General features: G+C 41.9%; 1 protein-coding gene across 5 annotated transcripts in view; it reads left to right on the plus strand.

Annotated features, from left to right (window-relative positions):
• Nucleotides 1-2,953: 2,953 nt before the first annotated feature.
• MTMR6 (myotubularin related protein 6) overlaps nt 2,954-12,617 on the plus strand; it is a 50,516-nt gene continuing 40,852 nt past the window's right edge. For 2 of the 5 annotated variants that reach the window (XM_036296988.1, XM_036296990.1), the window contains exon 1: nt 2,956-3,116. In XM_036296988.1, coding sequence (XP_036152881.1) covers nt 3,093-3,116 — 24 coding nt within the window. In that variant the 5' untranslated portion in view covers nt 2,956-3,092. Of the gene's footprint in view, nt 3,117-12,617 lie in introns of all 5 variants that reach the window. The other 3 variants (XM_036296987.1, XM_036296986.1, XM_036296989.1) reach the window with 3 other exon arrangements.

Here is a 12,617-nt window from a genome sequence, read left to right on the forward strand (position 1 = left end):
TGTGAGTGTGTGTGTATAGATATATATGTGGGGGGGGGTGGTAGAGATGGGAAGACAGAGTTATTGTACAGATACAAAGAAGTTTCAATAAAATCTAGAAAAAGTGATATAGCTAGGCCTCAAGTATATCAGAAACCAAGATCTAGCTGGTAAGAAATTGACTGAAGAGGATTGCACCTCCTTCAGGGAATTGAGACCTATAGATCCCAGAGGATAGGGGAAGAGTTAACCAACTGACTCAGTGCCCAAGGGAGAAAGATAGGACCATTCAGGCATCTGCCACACAAAAATCAGTGATGCCAGATTATAATAGGACTAGTCAAGTAAGACCTGATTTTCAGGGAGCAAAAGCAGGAGTTAGAGGCTAGAATGGGGAGAAGGTGGAACAAGCTTGTCAAAACAGATTCCCCCCACCTCTGTCCCCACCTCTTTGCCCCCTGTTAGCAAACCTGGGGGGATATTGGGAGAGAGAAGAAGATTTGAATTGTATACAAGAACACATTTTTATTTATATTAGACTGAACTAAGTGACTTCTAAAAACTAGATTGTTCTAAAACCCACAAGTGACTAGTACTTTTCTAGGAGCTCCTAATGAGGAGAGGTGAAAGGAGAGGTAACAAAGCAGGCTTGAAGGGTAGCTGTGGAGAAAAAGAAAACTGCTGCCTACATCACCTCTTAAGAACCCAGGATTCAAGAAAATGGTTGTGCAATATAGAGCATGACCGACCACTCTATCAACTAATAGAATTATGTTTACTGTTCAATAGCAGGTACAAATGGACAGAAAGACCAGACATAGATACCATTTGGATAAATCAAGGTTTACTTACCTAAAGGATTCAGAGAGATGATCACACAGTTAGGATACACAGAAAAATGATTAAAATCTTCTTTAACACAATGTGGAGCAAGCTTCTAAACTCTCAAATCCTGAGAGAGCAAGAGTACATTGACCTTCTGGAAGCATAATAATATGTCTCCCTCCAACCCAGCATGGGGCTAAGACAGTCCTATGTTGCCTAACCTGGATATGTGCACTTTGCTGGGCCAGGGGTACCTCCTCAATTGCAGGGTTACAGAATACATAATATGATCACTTGAGTACATTATACAGTGCACTCAATTAAGAACAAATATTTTGTCCTTCACTCAGCATCCCCAAATGAACACAGCCTGATTCAGATAAACCTATGATCAGTGCTGAAGAGTTAGAATGAGTATCAGCAGGTATTCAGACATCTCTGGGGATACTAGGATGCATTCTGCTTAACACACACATATACACAACTATTATTTATTGAGAATTTATTGAGGCCAGCCACAATGCCTTAGTATTTCTGTTCAATTATTTCATTTCACCAACACAAATAACTCAAAGGAGGAGATGATAAGTACTACTATTTACAGATAAGAAAACCAACAATTAGAGAAATTAAGTACTAATAACTTTACTAAACTCACACAGCTAGTAAGTGGCAGAAATAAGATTTAATTTCAGATAGTTTTCATTCCAAAAATAATTCTGATCATAGCCTTCATCTTCTGCAATAATATACCTAAAAATAAAAGTTGAGAAATATAATCAAGTGAAATGTTCTTGCTCTTTTAATGATTTATGTATTTGAGAAGCACCCAGATTAGGAAATGTGAATGCTTTTATAATATCCCATTAACTGGTAAACAGTAAACATAATTCTAAAAGCATCAACATTTAAAGTATAAAATGTTTTCTCACATGACAATCATGGCATTAGACATCTCTGGTGCATTTTATAGGGAAGCTAAGTGGATTTAAAACAATTTTATTGATTGATAGAGAGAAACATCGATTTGTTGTTTCATTTATTTATGCATTCATTGGTTGCTTCTTTTACGTGCCCTGACTGGAGATAGAACCCACAACCATGGCGTATGGGGACAATGCTCTAACCAACTGAGTTACAGGGCTAGGGCCTAAGTGTTTTTTGTTTTTTTAAGAGAAAAAGTATTTATTTCCCAATACCCCTAATAGCTTTTTTTTTCTTTATTAAGATATTACATATGTGTCCTTATCCCCCCATTGTCCCCACCTCCACCCCTCCCTGGTTTTTTAAACAGTGTAAAAATAAATATTAAATATTAGGAAGAAATGAATGAAGATCTTTTGCCTCAAAGCTTTGGAATGTTAAAACAGGGCAAACTAACTTTTTGACTGGGCACAAAACAATGCTGCATCTCAAACAAAAAAGCAGATATTATTACTACTTGACTGATGGCTACCAGACTGAAAATTGAAAACATAGTTTAGAATTAGTGTCACTATATTAGCTTATGTGCACCAATAGAAATGCCTTCCTTCCATTAATATAATTGTTTCCTTTTTCTTTCTCATAAATATCCCTTGCCTTTGTCTGCTAATTGTTACACTATTCGGGTTTCTCCCCGAATCAGTGCTTTCTGGATAGCTATTCCTTTCCTTACCTCAAGTAAATATTTGTCGCCTCTCACTTTGGCTTTTTATATTTATGTGATTTCATAGTATGGGGGATTTTGATTGTTTCAAATAAGGCTAAACTAAATATATCTGATTATTTCCATAGACTAGATTCTTATGAATAGAATTGCAGCTCCAAGTAAAGAGAAAGCATTGACATCTGGTGCTGCCCACTGGTAGGGCGATGGACTTCAGGGACACCTTGCCCTCACCCACCAAATTCTCTTTTCGCAGCATGTCCTAAGGATTCATTCTTAGAAGAGTCCTCAGGGGCCCCCTCCACAGCCTGCCCTCCTGGTCCTATGCCAGCTTCCGTGAGGCTGGCGAGCCCCCCACTGGCAGGGGGCACTGTAGCATCTGCCGCGGCCCCAGACGGGGCAGGCGCCGCCCTCCCCCGCCGACGCTCCGTTACACCCGCCCACGCCCCTCGGCCGCGGGTTTGGGGAAGTGTTTCTAGGAGACGGCGCTGGCCGACTGCGCCTGCGCGGCGGGCTCGGCGGGGGCGGGCTGCGGGCCTCGGCGCTCCCCAGCGGAACTGGTTCCTGCTGGGTCTGGGTCGCCGCCGCCCAGGTTCTCTCGCTCATGGTGCGCCTGTGAGGCGGTCGACGTGTCCTCGGCATGGAGCACATCCGTACGACCAAGGTAGTGGGGCGCGGGAGATCCGTTTGCCGCCGGCCGGGTCTGACGGGGCGGAGGCGGGGGACGGGGAGAGCTCGGTGGGCCTGCCGAGGGCTGCGGACCGGTCGGGCGGGGCCTGGCCCTCGGCCCGAGGGTCCTGGCCCGGCCTGCCTGGGAGGGGCAGGGGGAGTTTGGGCCGGGGGGCTGGGCGGAGGCCTCCTGCACCCGCGGGAGCACGGTCTCGCTGTCAGTCCGGTTGAGGGGCGATGATTTGGGCTGCTTGGGGTTCATTCCCCTGAAATGTGTCGCCGCCCGCTCAGCACTTTCTTGGGCAAAATTGGGGCTGTTTGGGCTGCGAGGCCTTTGCCGCAGAGTCCCGAAAGCCGGTGGGACTACAGATGAGCATTTCGATGTTGTGTGAGCTTTTCTTATTCACGGCTAATGGTCTCGAGTCTCACTGGTTCTGGATGCAAATTTTGGGGAAGCTGAGATCAGCGCTCGGCCCCGCCTCACTTTCTGGTCTCGGTCTCCAGTCGTTGAAATTCGGTGTTTCCGTCTCTGTGTTCAAACTTTAATGTGTTTACAGTCAATAACCCAACGGAGGAGTTACAGGGAAGGGAAAAATATTACTCCATATTTTAAAGCGTCTGATGGAATTGTTATGCAACTGAGCTTATTAAACCCCATGCTCAATTTTTGTGTGTAAATGGCATTTTTTTTGGCCTTTCACAAACACGTATTCCTCTGATTCCGTTACAAATGGTAAAACCAAAGGAAATGACATAATAACATTACCAAATTATTTTACCAACAATATTTAAGTTAGACTTCAGCCAAAACCGGTTTGGCTCAGTGGATAGAGCGTCAGCCTGCGGACTGAAAGGTCCCAGGTTCGATTCCGGTCAAGGGCATGTACCTGGGTTGCGGGCACATCCCCAGTGGGGGGTGTGCAGGAGGCAGCTGATCGATGTTTCTCGCTCATCGATGTTTCTGACTCTCTATCTCTCTCCCTTCCTCTCTGTAAAAAATCAATAAAATATATTTAAAAAAAAAAAAAAGTTAGACTTCAACTTTGGGAGGGAGGAAATATAGAGACCAGAAGAACTGAACAACATGATTTTAAGATCTCTGGGAAGAGGACGACTCGCTGTGAATCATAACTGCCCCCATTTTGCTGAAACCAGTTAATTGCTGCTCATCCTTTTACCAGAAATACATCATCTTCATTGGTTCAGTGGAGAATTTGAGATGTCATTAAAATGTTTCACAAACCTTTGGATTTTTATTAGAGCTTGTTTTTAACATTGCATGTATTATTCTCTTATACAATAAAAGGCTAATATGCAAATTGTTCCCTCCACTGGGAGTTCACCAGGGGACAGGCAGCAGGCCCCCCTCTCCAGCCCCTCCCCACTCCATCAGGGATGGGTGACCCCTCCCCCCTGGCAGTCCTGCCCCCACCAGCTCCCCTCACCCTGATGGGGGGTGGGGCTGGCCAGCCAACCTCCTGCTTCTATGCCCCCCCCCACCCCCCAGCCCCAGCCCAATTGGCCTGATCAGAGTGGGCTGGTGGACCCCACCTGTGCATGAATTCGTGCAGTGGACCTCTAATAGCTAATAAAATTGAAAATCTAAAAACTAACTCCCTTTAAATAGTTTGTTGTTGTTTTTTTAAGAGAAGAAAGATAAAGGAACTAAATGAACTAAACAAACTCTAGAATTCAAGTGGCTGGCACTTAAAATTTGAAAACAGCCCTAACCGGTTTGGCTCAGTGGATAGAGCATCAGCCTGCGGACTGAAGGGTCCCAGGTTCGATTCTGGTCAAGGGCATGTACCTGGGTTGTGGGCACATCCCCAGTAGGGAGTTGAAGGAGGCAGCTGAATCAATGTTACTCTCTCATCGATGTTTCTAACTCTCTATCCCTCTCCCTTCCTCTCTGTAAAAAAATCAGTAAAATATATTTAAAAACAAATAAAATTTGAAAACAGAAGAGTAAGTAAATAACCAAACTAGTAGATGATGTAGAGATGGAAAGGACTAGAGTAGGCATCAGGTTAGGTTCTTGTCCTGGTTTCAGGGTTCCAGACATATATTAGATAATATCTGTGTGTGCACATGACTTCCTTCTATACCAGGTTGAACCTCATCTTTGCATCTCACACAAGGCTTGCTACAGCATACAATAACAAAAAATAGGTAATTGGTAAGAGTGAACAGAAAGTTGGAAAATCTAGGACCCCTTGGCTTATTTTAAGACCTTCTGCTTTAAATTAATGATGTATATTTTTGTTTTTATTTGTATAGTTGTAACTCTTCTTATTTTGTTGTTTATTGCTGGTGACTTTCACTTGGTCTACTGTTCCTCTTTAACTACCAGTTGATGGTATTTAATTTTCTGATTTAGTCTCTCTTTTTTTTTAAATTTCTTTATTGGTTAAGGTATTACAAATGTGTCCTCATTTCCCATTAACCCCCAACCTCCCCCCCCCCACCCCCCCTAATCATGCTCTCATCCTCCTGTTGTCCGTGTCCATTGGTTTGGCTTATATGCATGCATACAAGTCCTTTGGTTGATCTCTCCCCCTTACCCCTTCCCTCCCCTAGTTTCCCTCTGGGGATTGATAGTCTGATCGCTGTTTCTCTGTCTTTGGATCTGCCCCTGTTCATCAGTCTATGTTGTTCTCTATATTCCACAAATGAGTGAGATCATGTGGTATTTATCTTTGTCTGACTGGCTTATTTCACTTAGCATAATGCTCTCCAGTTCCATCCATGCTGTTGCAAATGGCAATACTTCTTTCTTTTTTACTGCAGCGTAGTATTCCATTGTGTAGATGTACCAGAGTTTTCTAATCCATTCATCTGCTGATGGGCACTTAGGCTGTTTCCAAATCTTAGCTATGGTGAATTGTCTGGCTACGAACATAGGGGTGCATATATCCTTTCTGATTGGTGTTTCTGGCTTCTTGGGATATATTCCTAGAAGTGGGATCACTGGGTCAAATGGGAGTTCCATTTTTAGTTTTTTGAGGAAACTCCATGCTGTTTCCACGGTGGCTGCACCAGTCTGCATTCCCACAAGCAGTGCAGAAGGGTTCCTTTTTCTCCACATCCTCTCCAACACTTGCTGTTTGTTGATTTGTTGATGATAGCCATTCTGAAAGGTGTGAGATGATACAGCATTGTCGTTTGGATTTGCATCTCTCGTGTAATTAGTGACTTTGAGCATGTTTTCATATGTCTTTCGGCCTTCTGTATGTCCTCTTTTGAAAGGTGTCTATTTAGATCCTTTGCCCATTTTTTGATTGGATTGTTTATCTTCCTTTTGTTAAGTTGCATGAGTTCTCTGTAAATGTTGGAGATTAAACCCTTATTGGTGTTATCATTGGCAAATATGTTCTCCCATGCAGTGGGCTTTCTTGTTGTTTTGTTGGTGGTTTCCTTTGCTGTGCAAAAGCTTTTTACTTTGATGTAGTCCCATTTGTTTATTTTCTCTTTAGTTTCCATTGCCCTAGGAGCATTATCAGAGAAGAAATTCCTTCGGCATGTGTTTGCGATTTCGTTGCCTGTGGATTCCTCTAGTATTTTTATGGTTTCCCGTCTTATGTTTAAGTCCTTTATCCATTTTGAGCTTATTTTTGTGTATGGTGTGAGTTGGTGGTCTAGTTTCATCCTTTTGCATGTATCTGTCCAATTTTCCCAACACCATTTATTGAAGAGACTGTCTTGACTCCATTGTATGCTCTTGCCTCCTTTGTCGAATATTAATTGGGCATAGTGGTTTGGGTCGATTTCTGGGTTCTCTATTCTATTCTATTGATCTATATGTCTGTTCTTGTGCCAGTACCAAGCTGTTTTAAGAACAGTGGCTTTGTAATACAACTTGATATCTGGTATTGAGATCCCACCTACTTTGTTCTTCTTTCTCAGGATTGCTGCAGCTATTCGAGGTCTTTTTTTATTCCAGATGAATTTTTGGAACGTTCGTTCTAGATCTGTGAAATAGGCCGTTGGTAATTTAATGGGGATTGCATTAAATCTATAGATTGCTTTGGGTAGTATGGACATTTTGATGATGTTGATTCTACCAATCCATGAACATGGTATGTTCTTCCATCTGTTTATGTCTTCCTCTATCTCTTTTTTCAGTGTCCTGTAGTTTTTTGCATTTAAGTCTTTTACCTCCTTAGTTAAGTTTATTCCTAGGTATTTTAATTTTTTTGGTGCGATGGTTAATGGGATTGCTTTTTTAGTCTCCCTTTCTGTAAGTTCACTATTGGTGTAAAGAAATGTCTTAGATTTCTTGGCATTAATTTTGTATCCTGCTACATTGCTGAATTCATTTATTAAGTCTAATAATTTTTTGATAGAGTCTTTAGGGTTTTCTTTGATTTAGTCTTATATTTTCATAATGGGTCCATGCTGGTGGTTTAGTTAAGGTCCTTCTACGGTTTTTTTAAGGACTGAAAGGTTTCTGACTAATTTTCTATTAAAATTACTTCTCAAGTGTGCTCCTTTATTACTTTGGGTTATTTTTCTAGCATTGGACCATTACTAACTACCCTGTAATAATCTTAAGTGGCTGTATGTGGACTGCAATTAAACAGATATTTGCTAGGTAGTTGTTATGTGTCAGGCACTGTACAGACACTAGGTATACAACAGTGAGCAGAATAGACATGGACCTCATAATGCATTCTGATAATTGTTGGATGGAATATTATAGTTTCTTAAATTATAGTTATAAGAAAACTTTATAAGTTATAAAGGTAGATTTGAACATAGCGAACTTTTTGTTTCTATTATGCATAGCCTTCACTGGGACATAGTTAATTTGCTGCAGAAATAATTGTATTTCAAGCTAAAAATGAATTGCTTTAAGTTTATTTAGCTGTTTTGAACTCTATGTAGTTTAGTCACTATGATCAAGAATTGACTGTGGAATAGTACTATTTAATTAGTGATTCTTTCTATGTTGTTCAGACAGCTATACAGTTGACCCTTGAACAAGGCAGAGGTTAGGGGTGCTGACCCCTGTGCAGTTGAAAATCTGTTTATAATTTTTGACTCCCCCAAAACTTAGCTATCCTCAGTATCCAAGGGGGATTGGTTCTAGGCACCTTCCCAATGCACCCCTAAAGATAAAAAATAAGTGGATATAAAAATGGCATAAATTAGTGCATACAGTTATCCTTCTGCGTATGTGACCTCCCAACCACGGATTAAAAACAGTGCATGTGTTTATTGGAAAAAAAAAAAAAATCCATGCCCGGCCGATGTGGCTCAGTGGTTGAGCATTGACCTATGAACCAGGAGGTCACAGTTTGATTCCAGGTCAGAGCACATGCCTGGGTTGCAGGCTCGATCCCTGGTAGGGGCATGCAGGAGACAGCCAATCAATGATTCTCTCTCATCATTGATGTTTCTATCTCTCCCTCTCCGAAATCAATAAAAATATATTGTTTAAAAATCCATGTATAAGTAGACCCACACAGTTTAAACCCATGTTGTTCAAGAGTCAACTATATTGAAAAAGTAGTAATTATATGCCAATAAAGCCAATTATACAATACTAGAGGCTCAGTGCACGAATTCTTGCACAGGTGGGATCCCTTGGGGTGGCCTGTGGAGATCGGGCCCCAGCTCACGCCCCCAGCCTCGCAGCCTCACAGCCCTGCCTGGCACCCTGCCTTGGCCTGGCGCCATCATCCCGCCTGCAGAGCGATTGATCGGGGCCGGGCCCCCTGCCTAGCTCCCTCAGCACCTGGGAGCCGGGTGGCGGCCCCACCCCCTGCCGCCAGTACTGGTTGCCATCTGCGGGCCGATCAGTGGGGCAGTTGGGCCCCTGCTCGCACCCGCCTTGGCCTGGCGCCACCTGCTCACCTGCTCCACCATCCTGCTGTGATCCCACTCTCATCGGGGCCCATCGGGGCTGGCAGCGTCTCCACTGCCACCTGCTGCCAGTGCCATGTTGCAGATGCCTGCCATGTTCCGTGCCGCCTCCTGGTGGTCAGCGCACATCGTAGCAAGCAGTCGAACTCCCCATCGAACAACTGCCCGTGGGGACAATTTGCATATTAGGCTTTTATTATATAGGATCACCTATAATAATAAAAGCATAATATGCTAATTAGACCGGACAGCCAAAAGAGCTTCCAGACGTCATTCCAGATGAAGCTGCCACAGCGGGGGCTGAGGCAGAGGCGGTTAGGGGCGATCAGGCAGGCAGGCGAGCAGTTAGAGGTGATCAGGCAGGCATGCAGAGTGGTTAGGGGTGATCAGGCAGGCGAGTGGTTAGGGCCATGATGGGCAAACTGCGGCTCGCGAGCCACATGCGGCTCTTTGGCCCCTTGAGTGTGGCTCTTCCTAAGCCTTAGGAGTACCCTAATTAAGTTAATAACAATGTACCTACCTATATAGTTTAAGTTTAAAAGATTTTGCTCTCAAAAAGAAATTTCAATCGTTCTACTATTGATATTTGGCTCTGTTGACTAATGAGTTTGCCGACCACTGGGTTAGGGGGATCAGGCAGGCAGCCAGGCAAGCAGAGTGTTTGGGCGCAATCAGGCAGTCGGGTTATCAGTTAGGGGCAATCAGGCAGGCAGGTGAGCAGTTAGGGGCAATTGGGCAGGCAGGCAGGCAGAGTGGTTAGGGGTGATCAGGCAGGCAGGTGAGCAGTTAGGAGCGATCAGGCAGGCAGGCAGAGGCGGTTAGGGGCTATCAGGCAGGCAGGCAGAGTGGTTGGGGGCAATCAGGCAGCCAGGTGAGCATTTAGGGGAGATCAGGCAGGCAGGCAGGCAGGCAGAGTGTTTAGGGGCAATCAGGCAGGCAGGCAGGCGAGCGGTTAGGAGCCAGCGGTCCTGGATTGCGAGAGGGTGCAGGCCGGGCTGAGGGACCCCTTGCCCCCCACCCCCGTGCACGAATTTCATGCACCAAGCCTCTAGTTTCACAATATTTACAATATCACAAATATGGTAGTTTATACAAAATTATCACTAATCTCGCTCTAATTGGTTTGGCTCATTGGATAGAGTGTTGGCCTGTGGGCTAAAGGGTCCTGGGTTTGATTCCGGCCAAGAGCACGTACCTCGGTTGCAGGCTCCTTCCTGGCCTGAACCCTGGTTGAGGCTCGTGCAGGAGGCAACTAATGGATGTGTTTCTCTCACATCAATGTTTCTCTCTGTCTTTCCCTCTCTCTTCTACTCTCCCTAAAAATCAATGGAGAAATAGCCTTGGGTGAGGATTAAGAACAACAACAAAACAAAACAAAACAAAATATTATTAATAATCTCTTAAAATAACACCACAAATTGGGTACATTATTTCCATTTTCAAATGAGGAAATAGGTTTACAGAGTGGAAATAATCTGCCCAATTAGCTCAGGAGGTATAGAGTGAAGTTTTAAACCAAGGTTTGTCTAACTTCAAAGACTATGTAGTGTCTTTTCCATTGCCTTTCTAGTTTTAATCTAATTGTAAAAATGTATTAATATCTTTTTTGAACTGTTATTTAATGTTTATTGCATATTAAGCTCGTTAATAAAAATTTGGTCATTTCTAACAGCAAGTAATCTGTAAAAGCATTTTTCTTCTATACTTAAGGATTACTTAATACTTTTTTACATTAATACATTATTTTAAAAAAAATATTCCATGATTAAACTGGTTTTGAAAATTGTTCTATCATGTACAAACAGTGACTGCTGCCCAAATTTTATTTGGTTTGTTGTAATGTTTTTCTAGTGTCTCTTTAAAATGTAGAGAAAGTTATAGTTCAATACACACAGGCAATGGAGTCAAACTGACCGTTAAAAATTTTAAGTCATTTTCCCACTCCTTTATGCAAGATATAAAGAAGCTTTCTTAGCTTACATCTTTATTCTGTCAAAAGAAATCTAATAGATTTTTTCAATCATAAACTATTATTTTCTTATGATGAACAGAATGATCAAGAGTGTGGCCTCCCATTAAGTATAAAAGTCATTTGTGAGGGGTTTACTTCATGTTTAAGCAAAAAATGAAATTAAGGTGGTCATGAGCTCGGGTGTCAGATATATAGTTGTTTACATAGTTCTGTTAAAGCACATTTCAGTGTTCTGCACAGTATGGCAGGCTATATATAGGCTGCTCTGGCATCATCTCTTGAATAAACTTCCAAATCCTAGCTAGGATTTAAGGCACTATAACAGTCATTGCTGGATTACCTAAGGGTAATAACAAGCAAAATGTATTAATATTAATTCAGAAATAAATCCTAAGAATAATTATAAGAGCTTTATCTTCCTGGAATGTTTTCTTGACATTAGTAAATAATATTTTTATGGTACTGTTTGTTGTATTGCTTATGGTCATTGTTTTTGTTTTGTTTTTGCTTACTAACCAGAGGTTTATCAGATAAAGTATTTTAGTAGAATACTAATTAAATGGATTTCTAGTTCTAAAATTCAGAAATATGTCATCCTGTTTTGGTCACATTTGGTTTAACTGTATGGCATCAGTAAAGATGTCAAGTCCAAATTTGAAATTCTAAAAGAGCATTTCCAATCTATACTTACGAGCACTGTAGCTACTGCCTATCACTTTGAGTGCTAATTTTGCCATAATGAGATAGTCTTGCCAAGAAACAGTGAGAAATATGCAGAGATAATTTAAGCAGTCTTCTTTTCCTGCCAGGCTCCAGTCCTTTGGCTAGCATCATGTGTTGATGTTGAAATTTGTGCTGTTTGTTAATGGAACTTTACAGAATGAAATGGAAGAATGTTTTTCTAACCTCTATATGAAAGATTGCTTCCTAGAGTTTGTTAAAGAATGGAATGTCCCATGAAAATCTGACCCCATTAGGGCTCAAATTAAGTTATTCCAAAAGTAATGCCCAATTTGTCTTAGATTGCTATCTCTTTTTGTCATTAGAATATGAGATCATACATGTATGTACACAAATATATATTACCTGTTACAAAGAGTGAAGGAGATGTAAAACTAACAATGGATGAAGAATAAGGAGAACATTGTATTGTTTTGTCTTGGAAATATGAGCCAATAGATTTTGAGGAACGCCTGAATGTTTTCCTCACAAAGTAGTAACTGTGTTTTAAAATAAAATAGTGTCATTTTGACTCTTACTAATATTATCCCAATGTACAGGTGAGAAAATAAACTAGCAGAGATTAAATGAAATAACTTCTCTTTACTCAACAGCTAGCTCTACTAAAGAAAAGGTGGAGCTGGGAACTTAAGTCCTGGTCTTTATGCTACCAGTCATGTTCTCTAAGCATTACACTCTCTTGCCTCAGAGAGTAATTATCTAATCAAGAGATTTGAGTTGTGAGGTAGGTCAGTGTGAGTAAGATGGGAAAGGAGAGGAAGGATGAGAGCAGCTTGGATGGTGGGATTTTTTTCTAGTAGGTAGCTGATGATGAATGTCTAGAGTTAGGGAAAAGGTCTGGCCCAGATAAATAGATTTGGGAGGTGTCAAGTGTTTAGGTAATCAGTGAAATTTCCTATTGTGGATGAGTGTGAGGGC

This window comes from Myotis myotis, unplaced genomic scaffold (genome assembly GCF_014108235.1).
Source record: "Myotis myotis isolate mMyoMyo1 unplaced genomic scaffold, mMyoMyo1.p scaffold_m19_p_3, whole genome shotgun sequence".
Lineage (NCBI taxonomy): Eukaryota > Metazoa > Chordata > Mammalia > Chiroptera > Vespertilionidae > Myotis > Myotis myotis.